Genomic DNA, 20,921 nt, shown 5'->3' with positions numbered 1-20,921 from the left:
GAGGGACAAGCGGTGGGCGCCCACGTTGCGGGCTGGTCACCTTTCATTCCCGGTCCTTCAGGCTTTATAAGACAAATCATGATGGCATCGGTGAACCTGGACACCGAGACGAGCCCCACCCACTCTCTTATTTCTTATCCCCACAAATCCACCAGGGGGCAGCACCACCTCTCAGACTTCACATCCTCATAGAAGAGCAAGGAAGATGCAGAGTGTAACTGATTTGTACTCATTTCCTAAGTTTACACAGATCTTTTCCCCCAAATCTAAGGGGAGGTGCCATGAGAAGGAACTCACGTTCTGTGAGAAGCAAGAATCGCTACATCACAAGGTTAGAGGTGGCTCCTAGGTGACCCATTGAAATGTACATTTACATTTATAAATGTATGTTTATATGTTTCCGTTTGAAATAGAAAAAAGAGTAATGTAATAAAATTATTACATAAAATAAAATATAAATAAAATAAATGAATAAAATAAAAATTCGTGAATTCACACTGGTAATAAATAACCTACTGGTTAATAAAAAATAAAATAAAAATTCTGAATAAAATAAAATAAAAATTCAGTAGTTCATACTGATAATAAATAATCTGGCAAACACCACCTTAACCAAGCGATCAAAATTAACGAAGTTAATGTCACCTCAAAAAGGGGCACACTGACATTGCTTGTGTAGAAGATCCCGAATAATCTCAGAAGTATCTGCTGGAACTAATAGGAAAATTTAGCATGGTCAAAGGATACAATGACAGTATATAAAAATCAACTGTATTTCCATATATAAGCAATGAACAATTGAAAATTAAAAAATAATAATAGCATCAAAAGCATGATTTGGGTGTGTTGATAGAAATGTCCTAAATCATGCGGTGGTGATTACCTGATTATATACATTTGTTAAAACTCATAAAACTGTACACTTAAAATTAGTGAATTTAATTGTCATGTAAATTATACCTCAATGGAGAGAGAAAAAGCACCTACTGTGTGCCCAGTTCCAGGTGCTGAGCACACAGCACAGAACAAATAAAGCTTTTCCATTGGAGCTAACTTTCTAGTCAGGGTTAGACCTTTGAAAATGAATGAATGAATGAATGCACATGTCAAGTAGTGAAAAGTGCTATGAATTAAAATAAAGCAGGGCAAGGGTGCAGGATGGCGGGAGAGGGGGTGTGAATTCTCTTATACAGAATGGGCAAGAAAGGATTCGCACGGATAAGACGACAGTTGAGCCGAGACCTAAATTAGATGAAACCGACCGTCTCCGGCCACCTTTGACCGGCAGAGGCCAGTCCGAGGGCGGGGCGACTCCGGACCTCGGACCACTGGGAGTCGGCTGCCCGCTTCCGGCGGCGGCGCGGGGGCGGCCGGGAGCCCGGAAGTCCGTCGAGGGAGGGGAGTCCCGCGGCCGCGCGGGGGCCGCCGGGATACCGGAAGTCCGCCGAGGGCGGTGAGTCTCGCGGCCGCGCGGGGGCGGCCGGGATACCGGAAATCCGCGGATGGCTGTGAGTTCCGGCTGCGGGGCCGTCAGGAGCTGCCTGGGAGGTAAGCGCGATACCGGCCTTCCCGGCCATGGCCACCCGGGTGGGGGCCGGGGCTGCGGTTGCCGGCGCCGCCGTTGTCGCGGTGCTCTCGGCCGCGCTCGTGCTCTACGGGCCGCCGCTGGACGCAGGTACTCGGCCGCGGGCTACTCGTCCGGGCGGGAGGCGCCGCCGTGGGGCCGGGGTCGCGCGGAGCCGCGGGTCCTGGGTCCACCTGGGGAGGGGTTAACCGAGGGACCCCGAGGACCCCGGCCAGGCCTTGGCTGCTGAATAGAGCGCACTGTGTAGAAAGAATGAGGCGTAAACGGGACAAGTGCGTCCGACTTGGAGCACCATCCCCTCCTGTATGGTTTTCTCCTCTTGCCCTGCGGATATTATTGTACCTAAGAGTTTTCAAACCGCTGGACAGTGTGTTGTATTATCTCACTTCTCCCAACAACGTGGAGAGGCTGCTGTTTTGTAAAGGAGGAGGTCCTGAGCCAAGGTTCCCAGCCAGAAAGTAGCTGAAATGGTAAAACGCGCTTTGGCTGTAGTCCTTAGCAGCAGGCAGGACGGAGAGTAACTGTTAGGGGGGTTTGGCTGTTTGGTTTTGGGCACCGTAGTTTCAGGAGATTTGAGGAGCATTGAGGGGCCCCTCAACTTCTGCACTTCACTCAGTCACACCAGCCCAGGCGCTTCTGGGCACCAGTTTGTTCGGAGATACTTTATCTGTCGCAGTTGGTCTTAAATTCGTACACTCCGTGATTGGTTAGCAAGATTTCTCTCTGAGTCGGCTTGAGATTTCATTATTAGGCCGAACTGCGGAGCGTTTACCAAAAACTGGCTTCCCATCCCAGCTTTAGGGCATCTCAGTTAATTTAAAGATTGCTGTCACATGTTCCAAATTAGCTACGGTTCACGTTAAATTAAAGCAAGAAACATTGGTATTGCAAAGTTGTGAGTGGCAAGTAATTCTAGAAAACAGCCCAGAATAAAGAAATCTATTTAACTCTCTTCAGCCACACTTCTTTAAAGCAAACAAAACCAGACAGATATGACCTGTTCTAGATTCAGAATTGTATGAAGACAAATTACTTACTAGGATAAATTTCAAGTTGCCTCTTGCCAAGGCCTTTTTATCCTTAAGAACTTTGATGTTTATATTTCAATATTTCTGTGGATAAGTCCAAATGGTGCATGTCAGTAAGCCAGCTGAAACTTGATTCTCTGTGGAGTATAGGGAAGTTGAACTGACCTTCCTTTGGCCCTCTCACTAACAGGTGTTGATCTCAGGTGAGTGTTACAAAACCCTAATGAGCAGGGGGGATTGTGCTTTGCAGTCATATAATTGCAGTTAAAAAGTGAAAACGCTGTACTTCTCAACAGTGATGTTTTTTACCCATCCCAGATTGGTTTCAGAAGGCATTTGAGAAGGATTTGACTTGTCTTTTGGTTGGTGGCGTGATTATTTGATTAAAAAAAAAATTCTTCTGCCTGAAAATGGCAGCATTTTGGTAAAATGGTGTCTTCTGCCCTGGCTTATCCGTTCGTAACCATAGCATCTTCACAGGTCTGTCTCTGAGCCTCAGTTTCCTTGTCTGTAAAAGAAGGATAAACTGGCTCCCAATGAGGAGAGTGAGGCAAGATGCCGTTAATTCATCAGGCATTTATTGAGTGGCTTATTCTGTGCCAGACTCTGTTCCAGGTGGTTGAGGGTGGGAGGCCAGCCCTTAAGTCACAGGTGGGGGCTATGCCTCCTTCTGTGGAGGCAGAAGGTGCAGGGGTGGTCTTGGGATGCTCTGTGTGTGGCCGGCTGCTTAAAGTGATGGCAGCTAATAAACCCAAAACATTGTAAGGGACTCAGAACGATCCGTGAGTGACTGGTGAGTTTGGATTCTGTCTTTACAATTTCCAGACTTTAAAAAGCACCTGTATTTATTGTTCTGGGGCATTTGGAGGAGAGACCATTCTCCGATATCCTCACATTGACCAGTCACCTTATGCCAGGTGTGTTCAAGTTTGACACAGATGCATGGCAAGCACCACGGTAAGCGCACAGACAGCTCGTCAGTGGTCAACAGGGCCGTCCTGAAATCCGCCTGTAACAGCTGCGGTTCCTGTCCTGCAGCTGGCCAGGGAGCCTGGGCAAGAGTGTCTCAGGGCCGCTGTGCACGGTGGCGAAGAGAGTGCGTGGCTGGGAGTCTGGGGTGCGGGAGGTTGGGGCCGGGGGCGGGGAGTGAGAGCTGATTGCTCTGTTAGGTCAGCGCCTCTGTGGCCCGGCACTGTGTCAGGTTGGCCCGGGGCAGAGGTGTCGGGGGCTGGACTGATGGTTGAGCAAGGCTTGTGCCTTTTCACGGCCAAAGGGTTAGGGTTACGGTGATTCTGTTTGGAGTTTTAATCCTGTGTTGATTTGGAAGAAGGTAGGACATCTTGGGTCTAAGCATCCATCTGATATATTGGCTAAGGAGGCGTTTACATCTGCTTATTAAGGAAAATTACGTGAGTAACGTCGTTGAGTGAAAAGTAAAATTGTAAGAGTGATAGAAGATAAAGCTGTTTTACCATATGTATGGAGCTGAGTCAGTCTCTGTTCTTCACTTGGACTTGTGACCCACGTCTGGTTTTCCTCTGCTGCTGAGATAATGGGAAGATAAAAATATTGGATGCCTTTTTTGTGAAAATGTTGTTCGTATCAGCAAAGATCCTTTGATTCTAGAGAAAATGCATGCTTTATTATCTATTCATACATTGGGCTCTATAGAACACAGGATTTCTCTCACAGCTGAGCTGTTTTTAATAATATGGGAAAACATGCAACACAGGAAGTTTTTCAAGAAAGGCCAATTAAAGTTAGCTATTTATAGACAATTCAATGATCAAACTATTTTAAAATGCCACTTTGAACCCAGTGTAAGATGTGTTCCTTATTTAGAATGCCATTTCCAGGTTATTTGATTATCTAATTGAGTGTTGGAACCACGACTGGAAAATGAATTGGGAATAACATGAACCACCTGTCTGGCTTGAATAGACCGTGGAAAGTAGCAAAGGGGAGAAGAGACCTAATAAACTTGAAGGAAGATTATGATGAAATATGTGTAGTTCATTAAGTAACAGTGCGTTAAAAAAAACTTTCTGAAAGCTTAAGTAGACTTCCAAGACGTCTGATGCATTCGAAGTAAATCTGGTCCATGCGACGGTATTAGTAGTGTTGTGTTGTTACTTCTGAACAGCATTTGCTTATAGAAATGAAATGATGAAACCATTGGATAAAAATCTACAGCATTCATAGTAAGCCAGCTTTAGGAAGTGTTTTGATTAATGGGGTATTTTGTTCAAGTCTGTTTTTGATGTATGCTGGTAGACACTTACCTTTCTGAACATTTTCCTGTTTTTCAGTTTTAAATCGAGCATTTCCACTGCATACAGCACGCTCAGTGACGGACATGGAGGCTGCTTTGCAGCTGGTGAGGAATGTGGTACCTCCTCTGGCCGCCTGGAAGCACAAAGGGCAAGCTGGGAGGATAGGCGTGGTGGGAGGCTGCCCAGAGTAAGTTGCGCGGACGCAGCGTCCTTCTCTGGCTGTCGCCTACCTGTCGTCCCTCCGTCCGTCCATTTGGACCCCAGGGGTCATTTCCGAGTGTCTTCTGATATTCCGGCAGTAGTTTTCAGTGATGAACGTTTGATTGAGTAGCAGAGAAAGCATGGGGCGCCGATTGGGTGAGGCTGCTGCTTCTTACTTTGTGCTCTGTACTGACGGTGTTCGTTACTGTGAGCCTTGGTTACTTTGTAGTCAAGGTAGAGACACTCAGCATCTGCTTGCTTTCCTTTCTTAATTTAAAGATATTCCTGCAAGTTCCTTATGAAATTTGACAGATCCTAGCTTTTTTCCGAGGCCTTTTTTCTCTTCTAGTTTTATATATTATGCTGCTGTGTCGACACATAAAGATTTGTAATTTGTCCTTGCTTGTGATACCTGCTGCCTTTGACTTAAATTCGACCTTGGTTACCATTCAGTTTCTGCTTCCTTTCTGTTTGCACTGATATGCTCTTTGCCTAGCCTTGTATTTTCAACAGTTTAGCATGTAGTTGGCTGTACTTATTAAAATAACGTGTAGCTAGATTGTGTTTCTTTACCCAACGTGACAGTGACTGCTCTAAGTGAGGGGGATGTATTTCTTTTGTTAGCGAGGCTTGTATTCACACTGTGGGGTGAGTGTGTATGTCCGCTGTCCTGTCCTTTGGCATTTCGGGCGAATTCGTGGCTCTGCCTGGGGAGACTGTCACACGTGCAGCGTGCCCTGAGCGCGTTTCCCTGTTCGGGTTAGCAAAGCTCTTCACCCCTGGGATTGACGTAACAGTTACCGTCACTCATCTGATGTCAGGTTCACGGATTTTCCTCACTGTGCTTGAAGTGCCCTTAAGCACAGTTACAGGCGATTCCGAGCAAGCGGATGGAAGCAGGAGAGAGGCGTGCGAGTCTCTTCTCGTTTGTCCCCATGTCCGAGGTGACCGCTGCCTCTGCTCACCGTTGCTCTTGGGGGTGGGTCCTGCTCCTTGGGGCGCCAGCCAGTCCAGGGGCTCCGGCCTGTGGTCACCTCGAGCACACTGTCTTTCTCTGCAGTGCCTTTGGGAAACTCTCCCTGTCTTCTCAGACCTCCAGGTTTTGTTTTGTTTTGCTTTGTTTTTTCCCCTAACACACATCCCTACCATCCTTGCTAATAGAACCCCAGTCTTGTTCGGTTGGTGTTGCATTTTCTCTTACTTGTGTCTGTGTGCATTTCTGATAAATGAAGTGCTTTCTGTGTCTATATTAGTCTAGAGAGGTGTTGTCTTTATAATATTAAGTCCTCTCATCAAGTGTACATCTCTTCTGTTCTTTAATAGGTTTTTAAAATGTCCCCACAGAGTTATCATGTGTTTTATAAGGTTAATTCCTAGATGCTTTATGATTTTTGCTGGCATGGTAGATGCTATCATATATTCTAATCAGTTATTCCTGGTATAGAAAATAACCATTTTATTCCGGTTGATGTAAATCTTGCCGAACCATTGTACACTAGGAGATTCATTTTTTAACAGCTTTATTGAGGTCTGGTTGGTATACGGCAAGCTGCAAATGTTATAAATGTACAATTCGATAAGTTTGACCTCTGTACAGCCCCCTGAAGCCATCTGTCAAGGCTTCAGTTTGCACATAAGCATTTCAGAGAGACCTTGGAGCACCTGGCCAGGACCTGCCTCTCCTGACATGGTTCAGAGCCTCATAGGAAAGATTGGCTTTCCTGGGACTGATCCGTGTTAATAAGCCTTTTCCCGAGCTTCTACAGGGGGTTGGGCCGTGCCCGGGTGCTGCGTGTCTGTGTAATTTACTGATAAGCCTGGTGTGCTTGCCTCATTCTCAGAAGTTTTTGACTGTAAATGTCTTCTTTTTAGGTACACTGGAGCCCCCTATTTTGCAGCAATCTCAGCTCTCAAAGTGGTATGTTTGTTCATAGCTTCTTTTTCAGGATTTTTCTAGTAAAGAGTTGGATTATTTAAATATGACTGAAGCAAATGTTTTCTGAGTATTCTCTCAATATTCAGAGAAATCTGAATAGCATTTTGGGTAATTGTGGTAAGAGACGTACCTTTTTTTTTTTTTTTTTTTTTGCGGTACGCAGGCCTCTCACCGCTGCGGCCTCTCCTGTTGCGGAGCACAGGCTCCGGATGTGCAGGCTCAGCGGCCATGGCTCACGGGCCCAGCCGCTCCACGGCATGTGGGATCTTCCCGGATCGGGGCACGAACCCGTGTCCCCTGCATCGGCAGGTGGACTCCCAACCACTGCGCCACCAGGGAAGCCCAAGAGAGACGTACCTTTAAATCTACCCTGACCTCTTGTGCAGCCACAAAGTAACTTGGATTGGGACTCATTTTCTTTTAAACTAAACTTTTTTTAGAACTGTACTTCACCACAGTGATCCAGGCTGCCTTTTCAGTCCTAGCATAAGCAGTGGACCTCTTTTAACCTTGGCAGTTGTCACGGCAGCGTTTTGATCAAGTCCTGGAGGCCCAGTGGCATAGGGACTGTGACATGGGCTGTGCTTCTGCGGACCTCATCGTGATGCCACCTGAGCCGGCGGGGCCACCTGCCTCTTTGGTGGCAGCAGAAGTCCGCCTCTCTTTCCAGGCCTTTCTTAGGTTTTGCCGCCAGCCGGAGGCCTCTCAGCCGCCTCCTGGCTGTGGGTTACCTGCGGCAGTGGGTGCTTTTCTTTTGGGACAGTGCTGCGGAATTCGCACGGTTGTACCAGAGCCACCAGTGCTCTTGAGTGTCTGTCGGGCGAATCCCGCGTTAAGCCGGCCTCCTGTGCCCCTCCTCAGGGCGCGGACTTGTCCCACGTGTTCACCACCCAGGATGCCGCGCCTGTGATCAAGTCGTACAGCCCGGAGCTGATCGTTCACCCGGTTCTGTGAGTAGTGGGGCCCCGGCGGGCGCGGGGCTTGTAGCCACTCTCCTGGGTCACAGGGTCTCTGCGCCTTCGTGGAGCCGCTGTGCAGTAGCCGCGGTGCAGGGAGGGGGCAGGTGGGAGGGTGCTGTCAGAAGAAGCGAGGGAACGATAATGAACCCGCGTCTGTAGTCAGAATAAGACAGTGTGCAGGAGACCTGGGCACCAGGGCTGCCCGGGCTGGCCCCTGTGGCCCGTCGGCAATGGCCGGAGGGTCCTAGGCCCAGGAGGGGCCGTGGGCCTGCCTGTGACAGAGTCTCACATGGCAGCAGTAATGACCGTTCTGTCGTTCAGCAAGCGCTTACTGGACTCTGTCCTGGGTTCCGCGGGGACAGCATCTGACTGGGCAGCCCAAGACCTGCTCCCGTGCAGCTTCCTCTCCAGGGCAGCCCTGTGCCCTGGAACTTTCTGCAACGGGGAAGCTTTTCTCTCGGTGCTGTGCGAGACTGTGGCTGCTGAGAGCTTGAAACGCGGCCAGTGGGACTCGGGAGCTGAGTTTTTACTTTGATTTTAATTACATGTAAAAGCCCGCGTGGTCAGCGTCTACTGGGCCATGTACACAGCTTTGGAGGACAAGTGAGGTAACAGCTTGTCAGGCGGTGCTGAGGACCGCAGGGAGGACGGGGCGGGGAGTGCTGGGTGCGCGTGCGCGTGTGTGTGTGTGTGTGTGTGTGTGTGTGTGTGTGGCGGGTGCTCCTAGGGTCGCCGTGGGCAGTGGCGCAGGGCGTGGCATCCGGTGAAGGCGCAGACACGGGGGCTGGTGGGGAGCGGGCGTGGGAGCTCATGCTGCAGGCCTGCTGGGGACACTTAGTCTGGGGTGCTTGGGAGGGGCTGGGTGACCAGAGAGGTTCAGGGCCACGCTTTGCTGGTCGTGGGGGTCATAGTAAGGGTTCTGGCCCTTGGGGCCCAGGGCGGAAGCAGGGGTCCCACTGGGAGGCTGTGATAAGCCCCTGGGGTTACTTGCATGCTGGGCTAGAGACAGGAGCAGGTCAGAGCCTGGCCACAGCAGGGGAGTGCAGCCCCGCCCTCCCGCGGGTGGGCCGTGAGACCGGCAGGAGCGTGGGGAAGCCACCAGGGTGTGGGCTGAGCAGGTTGTCATCTCCATGGCCTGCTGATGTGCCGGCAGCCGTGGGGTGGGCAGGGGAGCCTAGATCTGGGAGTTGTCAGCGCGTGGGCTGGTTTAAACCAGGAGGCGAAGCTGTGTGTGGGTCGGGAGGGCCCGGCGCGCTGGCGGCTGGGAGCAGACTGGAGGGGCCTGGAGGGCGTCCTGGGGCCGAGTGGAGAGCTTTGCGGATGGTCCTGGAAGAGCCCGTGCCTGGAGCCAGACACGAGGCCTCGGCTCCCAGTGTGGGGTCCCCAGTGCGGGGTCGCCGGCAGCCTGAGCGGGACTGCTGGGGGGCGCAGCAGGCTGTCTGGTAGCCTGTGGGCCCTGAGAGTGGCGGCCGGGCCTCAGAGTAGCGCGCAGGCATCAGGTCTGGGCCTAAGGAGGGCTCCTGATATTGCGGGGGGTCGGGGCGCCGCCGGGCACACGCCTCCCTGCAGGCCTGAGGTGGGGACGTCTGCACCACAGGTAGGAGTGCGCCTGCACTGCATCTGTGCGCCTGTGTGATGGAACCAGACTGGCACAGGTCATTTTGAAATGAGTCATCGTGTCTTATTTTAACGTGTTTTACGTACTTTTTCCCCCGTGAGTCTTAATTTTAAAAAAAGAAAAAGAAAAAAAGTGTAGTATGATCATGACTATATACCCTGCATTATTGACTCTCTTTCTGATGGGAAGGAAGTTCCATTTGCCTCAGCTTTGGTGAGACCCAGATCCTCTGCCTACCTTTGCGGAGTTCACAGAAACATGTGGACCACTCGAGTAAACTGCTGGGGTCCCTCCCGGGGCCTGGGAAGGGGCCCAGCAAGTGAGAGGCTCCGTGCTTGAGTTTCATCCCCAAGAGTATGCTGCCCTCACATCACGCCATACATCATGCTCTTTGTCGTTTCCTGTAAAACAGCACTTTCTCACCGTGTTTCCTGCCCCTGCTGCTCCCTCCTTCTCTTGTCTGCTTGTCCCCAGAGCGGGTGGCTTCCCCTGCGAGCCTCCTAAGTGGAGGTGGCTTTTCCTTTGTTCCCCCAGCCATTGGGTCTGGAGGTGGGACGTGCGTCCTCCCGGACCATCACCTCTCGTTCCAAAACCTCCAGCTCCTTTGAAACTCCACCCACTGACCCAGTGCCCCTCCTCCCTGCAGCCGCCTCCGATCCCCATCAGTCCTTGTGTATTAGTGTCTCTCTCACCATTGCTCCCGGGACTGTTGCTAATGTGTGTGTAGGGAACGGCTTTACTGGGATAGGATTCACTGTAAAATCCACTGACTTTAATTGTACAGTGGTTTGTGGTATGCTTGCCAGGTTGTTACGTCACAGATAATCTTAGGACGCTCCCACCACTCCAGGACGGAAGCCCCTCCCCATCGCCACCCCAGCCTGAGGCGACCTCTCATCTGCTTGGTTTCCGAACATTTGCCTTTTCTGAACATTTCTTATGCGTGGAATCAGACATTTGTGAGGTCTTGTGTCTGCCGCCTTTTACTTAGCATCCTGTTTTCGAGAGGTGTCCACATTGTAGCACGTGTCAGTGCTCTGTTGCTCTTTAACAAACAAAAACAAAACCCAGAAGTCCCCCCCGCCCAACCCCGCCAGCTGCTGGCAACCGGCAGCCTCTTCTCTATGGGTGAGTTTGGTGTTGTGTTTTTGCGGTGTTTTTGTTTTGTTTGTTTGCTTTAAAGGTCCCACATATGAGAGAGAGCATACGCTATTTGTGTTTCTTGGGCTCATTTCACTTAGCAGAATGCTTTCAGGGGCATCTGAATGTTGAAAGCTAGACAACTACGGTGGGGTCCTGGCTGGGGTCCTGGAACAAGAAAAGGACATTGGGGGAAAATCTGGAAAAATCTGTAGTTTCATTAATAAGGTAAACAAAAGATGAAAATTTCAAGCTCTTTTGCCCTTCTTTTCCTTTGTTAGTGACAGCCCCAGTGCCGTCCAAGATGTGGAAAAGTGGTTGCCCCGACTGCACGCCCTGGTCGTAGGGCCTGGCTTAGGCAGAGACGACGTTCTTCTGGAAAACGTCAAGGTAACGTGTAGAATTATTAACCACGCCTATTCCCACAGGCTCGGCCCTTAGATCGGGGGAGTCTGACGGAATTGCATTTTCCGTTGTTTGTTGCTCTGTGTGCGTCTTGGAGGAGGAGTTGAGACCGATAGAACGTGGTCTGGGGAATAGAGGAGACACTAGGCGTAAAGGTAGGGATGTGCTTAAACCAGAGCAGGGCACCGCTGAACGGCGCCCTCTTTCGCTCCCGGGGCTCTGGTCTCAGGCTGTGGCCGAGGAAGTCTCCATGGGGCCCGACGTGACCAGCCCAGCATCCGGGCTGAGCGGGGTTAGCAGTGGCCGGGCGTGCGCTCAGGCTCGCGGTCACCTCCCCGCGACCCCTTCCTGCTGGGGACCCCTGGCAGCCTGCTCCTGGTGCCCGCTGTAAGGGCGCAGTGCCCCCCGGGGCCGGCCGAGGGCCACGCTTTGTGCAGCGCTCTGCGCGGTGCCCGGCTGGGCCCAGTGGGAGTCTGTCACAGCGAGCCAGTGGGAGAGGGTGCTGCTGGTGACCTCACCGTTGCTGTGAGCTGTGCACTTAGAGAGAACCGTGAACGGTGTTCTGGTGCTTCTAGCTCTGTGTCGTCAGCGGGTCCTCTTGAAAGCCCTTGTTAGTTTAATTTCTTAACCTGGTGCTCCTCTGACCACCTGAGGTCCTCATTGGTCTAGAAATCCCTGGGCCTTGGACCCCACGGGCCAGTTGTTCTGCTGCCTTTGCACTCTCTTCTGTCCCCTGCCGTCCTTTTCAGCTAAAGCCAGCGTAGCCGGCGCTGGGTGATGGGAGAGTGGGCAGGAGACCCTAGTTCACCCTCGTGGGTACACGTGCATTCGTTTACTTTTTCGTTGATCATTTATGCTCTTCCTTACTACTGAAACTTTATGCCTGCTTTAATCTAAGAAGATGAAACTAATTTTTTAGCCTCAAAAAGTTGAAATAGAAATAAATGCTATCCTGGATCAGGGGAAATAGCTCGGTTGGCACACCAACCCCACATTCTGTGTGTTCCCGCTGCCCAGGTCCTCCGACACTGCCCTGGTGTCACTCTCCGAGGGGACACATCTCAGGGACCTGCTGAGCTCTCCCTGCCCTCGTTGGGGCCCTTCTCAGTGCCCCCAGACCACCTGCCCCAGCTCCAGCCCTGGGAGGTGTCGCCACGTGCCTCGAGGGGGCTAGCGGTCATGGTGGCCCTGATTTGCCACTTGCTTCAGCAGCTGGAGGGGCTCCTGGCCCAGCTTCTGCTTTTTGAGTTAAGCTGCACAGAAGCTCAAGGGAAAGAAGGTGCAGGGCGCTGTGACGTTGGTTGGACTTGCCTAGCAGTCTGTGGGTAAAGAACATTTTCAAAGGCAGACGTGTGTTTGCTTTACCAGAATTGAGTGAGAACGTGAATTTTAAGGGTCCCTTCCACGGAAAATCTTTCCAGCCTTTGGGGTTAAAGTTGGGGCTGGAAATTTCACTTTCTTCAAGCCCATGAATGATCACTGAGGAGAAACAGTGGCCGTGACATGTGACTGGGGATGGAGTGGAGCAGGAATGTGTTTTCAACTTTAGTGTCGATAGTTGGTCCGTTTATTATTGCCTGTTTCAAACGGTTTGGTTAAAACATATGTACCCTCTGTAGGACGAGGTGCTAAGTGAAGTGGGCAGCAGCACAGACGCTGCGCGATCTCACTTCTGTGTGGAGTCAGAATAGGTGAGCTCGGAGAAGCAGAGAGGAGAAGGTGGCTGCCGGGCGCGGGGCGTCAGGGCAGTGGGGAGAGGTTACGTTCTCCCCCGGGGAGGTGATGGCTGTGTGGGTTAGCTGGATTGGTGATTATTTCACTATACTTCTGCACGGGCTCACCTTGGAGGTACTGGGGGTTCGGTTCCGGACCACTGCAATAAAGCGAATTCTCGTCATAAGGCCGGTCACGTGAATTTTTTGGTTTCCCAGTGGAGATAAAGTTACGTTTGTGTTATACTGTAGTCTATTACGTGTGCAATAGCATTATGTCTAAAAAACAGTGTAGGTGCTTTAATTTACAAGTACTTTGTGACTGCAAAGCGCTGACCGCCATCTGCGCCTCCAGTGAGACATCGCTGTATTGCTGGTGGAGGCCGTGGCCTCCACGCTGGCGTCTGCTGAAGGCTGGGGTGGCTGTGGCAGTAACCTTTGCCGCACTCATGGACGAATTTAAAGTGTACAATTCAGTGGCTTCTGGTATATTTACAGAGTTTGCAGCCATCACCACAGTCCGCTTGAGGACGTTTTCCTCCCCACACCCGTCAGCACTTGCCCCCCGTTCCTCCCAGCCTCCACCCCGGTGACCACTAACCTACTCTCTGTCTCCGTGGACTGGCCTGTTCTGGACCTTCGTAGGAACAGCATCCTATGCTGTGTGGTGTCTGTCATTTCAGGGCTCACCCTGCTGTGGCAGGTTGTCGGCGCTTCACGCCTTCCGTTGCTGTGTGATGGGCCGTGGTATGGAGAGACCGCGTTCTTAAACTCCATTCGTCAGCTGATGGACATTTGGGTTGTTTACGCTTCCTGGCTGTTACACATAGTGCTGCTGTGAGCACTCATTTCCAAGGTCTTTTGTGGATTTATGGTTTTATTTCTGTGGGGTATATACCTAGACTGGAGAAGCTGGATCATACGACACCTCCGTTTGGTGTCTTATCTAAGAGTTTTGCCTGACGCAATATTTACTCCTATGTTTTCTCTTAAGAGCTTTATTCTTTTAGCTCTGTGGTCCCTTTTGAGTTAAGTTTTGTGTATGGTGTTAAGGAAGGGGTTCAGTCCAGTTTTATATCCAGTTGTCCCAGTACTTCTTCGGGCGAGTGAATTCTCTGGGCATCCTTGTTGGAAGTCAGTTGACATCAGTGTGAGGGTTGATTTCTGGGCTCTCCTTTCTGTGCCATCGATTGTACAGCTGTCCTCGTGCCAGTAACCACATTACCTTGAGTATTGTATCTGTGCAGTAAGTTCTGAAATCGCGAAGTGTGGGTCCTCCAACTTCCTTCTTTCCAGCGTTGTTTTGGCTATTCTGGGTCCCGTGAGTTTGCATGAGTTTTAGGCTCAGCTTGTCAGTTGCAGAATGGACAGCTGGGATTTGGGTAGGGGTCACCTTGAATCTCTAGGTCAATTTGGGGATCACTGCTGTCTTAACAATATTGAGTCTTCCAGTTCATAAGCTGGTTTTGAGCCAGAGTTTGTGGCTGTAGGATCTGGACGGACCCGCCTAGTGTCTGGGCTCTTTGTCAGCGTGTTGTTTTCCTGGATGGATGGATGTGTCTTGGAGGCTTTTCCTGGCAGGATATGCAGATGTTCATTACTTTTTATAGCCTCATCATAATATGCTGTAATGTATTTAACTAGTTCATTTCAGCTGTTTACAGCATTTTTTTCTATTAGTGATGCCTTGAACATTTCTGTATATCTATTTGTTTCTTTTGGGTGTTTTCTTTAGGATAAATTTGTAGAAGTTCCATTGCTGAATCAAAGAGTATCTGTGGAAGGTGGAGGTACTGAATAACATCCTCTGAACTGAGAAGGAACTTTTAAGACTGAAAAACGAAGCAGGCACCTGAGTGAAGTGCAGTTCTGAAGTTTACGTGGGGACTGACATACAGGCAGGATCGGGTGGAAGATGACCCAGGTGTCCCTAGCTGCACGGAAGGGGTCCAAGGGGATTTCTGAAGAAAGAGTCTGACCCCCAAGTGAGACGCATGTCTACACTGATGGGAACTGGACTTTATTTCTCCGCCCCCGCCCCGGGGGGGGCGGGTCTCTGCAGAGGCACTCCTCCAGTTTTCATATCAGAGAAAGATGGTCAAGTCGATAGGGAACTTGTCCGGCTTGGGCGCATTCCTGGCGAGTGGGCTACAGCTCAGTCACTCACGCGGGAGGGGAAGGGGCAGGGCTGCAGGCCTGAGATGGAGCACACTGAGTGGGGTCAGTGTGGTCCAGCCACACAGTGCGAAACTGAAACGTTTTTGAGAGATGCTCCCGGATTTCTCCAGAAGCTTGTAGCAGTTTGCTCTCCAGCAAGGGCTGCCCTTCCCAGGATGTGCTCTGGGGAGCTGCCACTCCTCACTCCCCCTCCTCGTGTGTAGAAAGCTCCCTGTTCCACGTTAGCCCTCCTGACCTGTGTGTGGCTGGCTCCTGCGTTTGCCCGTTCTTCCCTTAGGGCAGGTTGCTGTCCGGATGTGTGTGTGTGCGCAGGGCTTGCTGCCTCGGCACGGCACGTGCTGGTGGCGCTGACCCTCCAGATGCCGTGACCGTGACAGCGTCAAGTGCACAGGCCCTCTGAGCCATGGAAGCAAGACCAGCCCTCCGTTCTCTGCGTCAGGAGGCCGAGTGTCACACTGTGCGATGTTACTAATGTGCTCTCCGTGGTGTCGGCTCACGTTTCCCGGGTCTGAACGTTCACTGGGCCGCTGTCTTTGTAAGAGCTCTAGGAGGAAAGTACAGAGACTCAGAAAATCTGAATTGGTTCTAACAGTAATGCCCGACTCGGGGCAAGCAGACAGAGCATTTCCACTGTTTAAGGAGAGAGCCCTCCGTGGGCCCTGTACCCTGACCCTCCACCGAAGGGGCTTTTGGGCACACTCCCAGCACTCAGACCGGCGTCGGCAGGTGCGACAGGCCGTCGGGCAGGGCAGCCGTGCTGGGTGAGGTTGCACTCCTCACTGCTACTTCACGGACGTGGGCTTATCTCCCAGTGTTTTAAATTATCCCTGCTTGTCATGTATCTCATTCGTTCTCTTCTAATAGAGTTTTCTGTTACGTAGTATCTATCGGGTAGGAGTCCTCTTCTCGTGCTGTGGCCGTAAATGCCCTTGTCATGAGATACTGGTGCATGATAATCAGCAGTCATGTTGATCAGACACACGTATAATTTTCAAGCAAAAAACCTCAAACTTGTAGCATAGCATTCTCAGAGAGAAGTGATGCGCTGTTCATTACTACGGTCATTCATTTGAAAGCACGTGAAGTGTTACTTATGAGAAATAGATAAAAACTAAGGAGTTGGGGAATTCCCGAGACTTCAGGCCTCTCGGCTCCAAATCCTGAGGGCTAGTATCTGTTGGAAATTTGGAGGTGCCGGCCCAGGGTTGTCCGTCGTGGGCTGGCCTGGGACCCAGCACTGCGTGGCGGTTCCCGTGGGCTCCTGTCTTCAGAGCTCCCGGGGCCCGGCCTTACAGAGTCTCTCTTCTACAGCTCCTGTGTTCAGAGCTCCCGGGGCCCAGCCTTACGGAGTCTCTTCTGCTTATTTATGCATTTGCTTTCTTGTTTCCTGCCTGTTGGTTGATGGCCTGAGGTTGAAGTCCGTCAGGAACTGCTCGGCTTCTTGTACCCTCTCTGAGAGGTGACGGGCTTGTTGCTCAGCCTGGCTTCCTTTCCTCGCAGGGCATTTTAGAAGCGTCCAGGACCAGGGGCATCCCCATCGTCATTGACGCGGTGAGTGTGGCCTCCTCTCCCGTCCCCTCCTCCCAGGGGACCCCTCGGCCTCGCGGTGACGTGAGTCCTCGTCTGCAGGACGGGCTGTGGCTGGTCGCTCAGCAGCCGGCCCTCATCCAAGGCTACCAGAAGGCGGTTCTCACCCCCAACCACGTGGAGTTCAGCAGACTCGCCGAGGCTGTGGTGAGTCAGCCGACGTCCCGGGCAGGGGTGAGGGGCTCATCCTGCGGTGCACCTGCGGGGACAGACGTGCAGAGGTGGGTGGACACGTGCGCTCCTGGGTGCGTGCAATGATGGGGCATCTTCCAGTTAGCGTGTCTTTGGATGAAAGGTGGCCTCTGGGGTCAGCCCGCCCTCCTGCCACCATGCACCCTGGGCGGATCGTTCCATCCCTGCCCCTGCCTCTGTAAAGTGTGGAGCATGATGGAATCTGCGTCATAGGGTTTGTGAGGACGAAATAAAATAATACAGCTGACCCTTGAACAGCGGGGGTTAGGGGCGCTGAAGGCTGCGCGCTGTCAAAATTCCGAGTGTGATTCACGGTCGGCCCTCCGGGTACGCAGTTCCCCGTGTCCTTGGTCCCGCGTCCGTGTTCAGCCAGCCTCGGATTGTGTAGGGCTGTGGTATGTACTATGGGAAACATCCACATGTAAGTGGGACCTCGTGGTTCACACCAGTGTTGTTCGAGGGTCAGCTGTGTATGTAAGCCCAGCGTCCTCACGTATTAGTGCCGTAAATGTTTGCTCGTTATTACTCGAAGTCGCATCCCTCGCAAACCTTTACAATCCCGGCCATGGGCCAGTAGTCCTGACTCTGGGTCTCCCTCCCGCTGGTGGACGGAAACGTCTCTGCACGTGGGGCCCGAGCTTGGCCGTCGGCAGGTGCCCGGCGGGCCCTTCCCCGCATGAGGCGGGGTCAGGGTGGATGGGCTCTTCCCGTGTCTGATGACAGCTGTGTCTGTGTGTTGTCCTCCGTCGTAGCTGGGAGACCCCCTGGATGGCAGGGACCGCTACAGATCTGTGCAGAGACTCAGCCAGGCCCTGGGCAACGTCACCGTGGTCCAGAAAGGGGAGCAGGACGTGATCTCTGATGGCGGGCAGGGTGAGTGGCTGAGGGCTTCACGCTGCGTGTCGGCCGGCCACGCTGGGCACCAGCCCCAGGATGACCTCCTGTTCACAAACGGTCACACACGGGCACACGTGCACACTTACCCCCCAGAGAAGGGACTCCCTGGTGAGCGTGTCAACCACAGCTTCTGGAAAGGCCATTTTTGTCTTGTTTCTCGCTGTTTTGCAAAGGGACGTGGCAGTGATGCATGCTGGTCCTGGTCGACACCAGGTACAGGGTGCAGTTCTGTCCGTGCTGTGCAAGGAGAGCCCCGAGCAGAGGCTCTGGGCAGCGGGCGACCCTGCAGGCCCGTTGCCACCTCACCTGAGGCACAGATGCAGTTGCTTGAGTCTTTCACTGCTTCCTGTTGTTTTATAAAAACGCCCGGAAAACGAGACACCCAAGGAGCTGCCGGTGGGGCGGGAGCCCCTGGGCCCCGAGCGTGGCTGCAGAGCCCAGCAGGCCCGCCCGCGTCCGCACCGGGGTTCGGTGTGTGACGCCTCTGCTCCCTGCAGACGAGTCCTCCTGTTGCTGAAGTCTGCCCCGGAGGCAGGAGCCCACCAGGCGTTGATGAGGGAGCTGTACACACGGAACCGGTGCCCAGGAAGCAGTGTGCATGCTCACACACCGTCACACACACACGCTCGCTGTCACGCGCTGGACAGGAGACGCAGAGAGCCTCCTCTGCGTGGCCCTGAAGCCCGTGAGTCAGACGCTGGAAGGTGCTCTAGACTCTAACAGAGAGAGCGTAGCAGCTGGTTAAGACGTTTCCCCAAGAGATAGAAACTTCCCGGCACGGCACAGACGAAGTCCCGGCAGGGCCGCTGCGGGCGCCCTGGGCCGGGGGCACCGTCCCCACCCTGTCCCCACAGACCCCTCGGTGCTGGTTGGGGGAGCTGGGCCTCCGCCTGCCGTGTCAGGACGGGGGTGGGGGCAAGGTGACGGAGCACGGCCCCTCTCACACGGCCCCCTCACCCCGCAGCGCTCACGTGCAGCCGGGAGGGCAGCGGCCGCAGGTGTGGCGGGCAGGGGGACCTCCTGTCGGGCTCCCTGGGCGTCCTGGCGCACTGGGCCCTCCTGGCTGGCCCCGAGAAGACCAATGGGTGAGTCAAGTCTTTGTTCCTCCCGTGCTGTTTCAGCAGTTGCATGTTTAATAAGTGGCTGCTTGGAACATTCCGCTGAGGGGCCGGTGTCTCATGGAAGAAGAGCCCCCAGGGCAGGGGTTGGTCCCAGGACGCTCGCCCGGGGGCTCTGGTGTCCCTGCTGGGGTCGGGGGTGCTGCTCGGGGGTCTGCGGCGCATGCTCTGCGGGACCGGGGCCTCGGGGGACACGCAGGCAGGGGCAGAGCGTGTGCCGGGAGATGACTGTCCACGGGGTACAGCGCCCTGAGCGGTGGGGTCTGCCGTCGCCGGCAGAGGGTGGGCCCGGGCAGCCCACCCCTCAGGGCCCTCGGCCTCTCGCTGTGCCCATCCTGGCGACCCTGACGGTGCCGGGCTGCGGGGTCCCAGCACACCTGGCCCGGGGGGCCTGCGGGGTGTGTGTGCGCAGGCGGGTGTGTAACGGGTCCAGGAACATAGCAAGCAGCTCGTCCCCAGGCTCCGGTGTCTTCCAGGGCCTAGAACAGCACCGAGCACTTACCCTGTGACCGAGTGCCGGTCTGGCTTGCAGCCGGGACGTGGATGCATCCTAACCTTTCTCCAGGCGGACGGGCATTTCTAATAGGCCCAGCGGCACATTAGACTGAACTTGCCAGAGTGGGTCCCCGGGCGACCACAGGAGGGACAGGGAGGGCCTTCGGTGGCCACGACGCCCCGCTAACGCCGCTGCCCCGCAGGTCCAGCCCGCTCCTCGTGGCTGCCTTTGGTGCCTGCGCGCTCACCAGGCAGTGTGCCCGCCAAGCCTTCCAGAAGCACGGCCGCGCCACCACCACCACGGACATGATCAGGGAGCTCGGGCCCGCGTTCAGCAGACTCTTCGAAACCTCAGCTGGTGCAGACGGAGGAGGGGTGGCCCCGACAGGGGAGCTGCATTTGTGACGGGACCCGCCTCCAGTCCATCCGAGTCCGCTGGGAGGTGTGTGAGTCTGTGCCGTGCGGGTTGACGTAGACAGTGTCAGAGCTTGGAACGTAGCACTTTCTGGCTCAGCTGCTGTGTGCTTGGAGGTGTTATGATAGGAAACAGAGTATTCCTGAACTTTTTTCAGCTTCTGGGCAATATCAGAAAAGAATGAAGAGAATCATATGACAGTGAGACCGTCCGTCACCAGCTCAGCAGAGGTCGTGGGCTTTTGCTGTGCGATTCTTCTGTTTGCGGGAAGTTCCCCTCCTCCGGTAGTCCTCTCGGGGGGATCCCATCGCTCGTTTTCAAATGTCTACATGAGTGATGTTTTCTTTTTTAAACTGAGGTCCTCGAAGGGATGTGGCATTCATTTTTTAGCTCATTTTTGCTTCTTTTTGAACCGTGGTTCGGTTGGACACATCTGGGCAGAAATATTAAGCATTGCTTGTTTTCGTCAGTTGGTTGAAATATTTCAGAATAATGAGAAATCTGAAACCCTTTTGGAGGCAGCTGGGAAGATCACAGAAGGGAAGCGAATGGGACCCTGACCCCCGAGTGCACAGGTAGGGCCTCTGGGCCCCTGGCCTGTGCACCAGTCGGGTGCTGGCTGACAGGCCCCAGCGCGGCACATGGGAGTGGGAGGGACGCCTGGGGCTCCGGGGTCGGGCGGGAGATGGCACGCAGGTGGGGGGCACCAACACTGCCTTCATGCCTGCTCACGGAGCAGGACGGCGGGTCCCTCTGCTTCGAGAGTGGGTGTGGCTTCAGGAACGTTCTGAAGAAGTTCTCTCTGAAACTGTAGTGAGTTGTCCCATCTGCATCAGGTCAGCTTGGGCGCGGCTGTCTGTGTGGGCAGTTCTCTTCGTGGCCCGAGAGCTGGCTGTCTCCCGTCACATCTCTGCTGGGCTGGTTACAGCACGTGTGCTCGAGTGTACTCTCAGGCGTCGGTGCCGCCTTCTGTGGGGCGGGGCCTGGCCTGGCCGTCTGTCCTTCCCCAGGGACTCCTGCTCTGCGGTCAGAAACCTCCCCGCAGAAAGGTCCCACTTCCTCTAAATAGTCGTGGACTTTCAAGATTTCCTTTAAAATGTTTACCGTTGTTATTTCATATCTAACTGTAGAAGAGTTTAAGTGTCACGGACATTTTTTCCTTTGGGGAATTACGCCTAAATC

General features: G+C 53.3%; 1 protein-coding gene across 8 annotated transcripts; it reads left to right on the top strand.

The window, feature by feature from the left end:
* Window positions 1-1,467: 1,467 nt before the first annotated feature.
* On the top strand, window positions 1,468-20,035 carry NAXD (NAD(P)HX dehydratase). Of its 8 annotated transcripts, none has more exons than XM_082675470.1 (10): window positions 1,531-1,675; window positions 4,923-5,073; window positions 6,960-7,005; window positions 7,885-7,973; window positions 11,022-11,130; window positions 16,536-16,769; window positions 17,567-17,687; window positions 18,676-18,796; window positions 19,528-19,766; window positions 19,897-20,035. In XM_082675470.1, exons 1-9 carry the CDS (start codon window positions 1,576-1,578, stop codon window positions 19,727-19,729), a joined length of 1,173 nt encoding a protein of 390 aa, XP_082531596.1. In that variant the 5' UTR covers window positions 1,531-1,575; the 3' UTR covers window positions 19,730-19,766; window positions 19,897-20,035. The 8 variants fall into 8 exon arrangements, with proteins under 8 accessions (XP_082531591.1, XP_082531596.1, XP_082531597.1 ...); XM_082675471.1 differs by having other exon boundaries at window positions 16,536-16,586; window positions 16,665-16,769; window positions 19,528-19,920; XM_082675469.1 differs by having other exon boundaries at window positions 19,528-19,920.
* The last annotated feature ends 886 nt before the right edge of the window (window positions 20,036-20,921 follow it).

This window comes from Grampus griseus, assembly GCF_964374135.1.
Source record: "Grampus griseus genome assembly, chromosome: 18".
Taxonomy (NCBI): Eukaryota; Metazoa; Chordata; class Mammalia; order Artiodactyla; family Delphinidae; genus Grampus; species Grampus griseus.
The sequence above is the reverse complement of the archived record's forward strand: the minus strand, read 5'-3'. Positions and strand labels throughout refer to the sequence as shown.

Bases quoted from the DNA above. Each gene is read 5' to 3' on its own strand.
- NAXD (XM_082675464.1), top strand. From the start codon at position 1,576: ATGGCCACCCGGGTGGGGGCCGGGGCTGCGGTTGCCGGCGCCGCCGTT. The intron at 11,131-16,535 runs GTAACGTGTAGA...CTTTCCTCGCAG, and splicing joins TTCTTCTGGAAAACGTCAAG to GGCATTTTAGAAGCGTCCAG. The intron at 16,770-17,566 runs GTGAGTCAGCCG...CCTCCGTCGTAG, and splicing joins GCAGACTCGCCGAGGCTGTG to CTGGGAGACCCCCTGGATGG.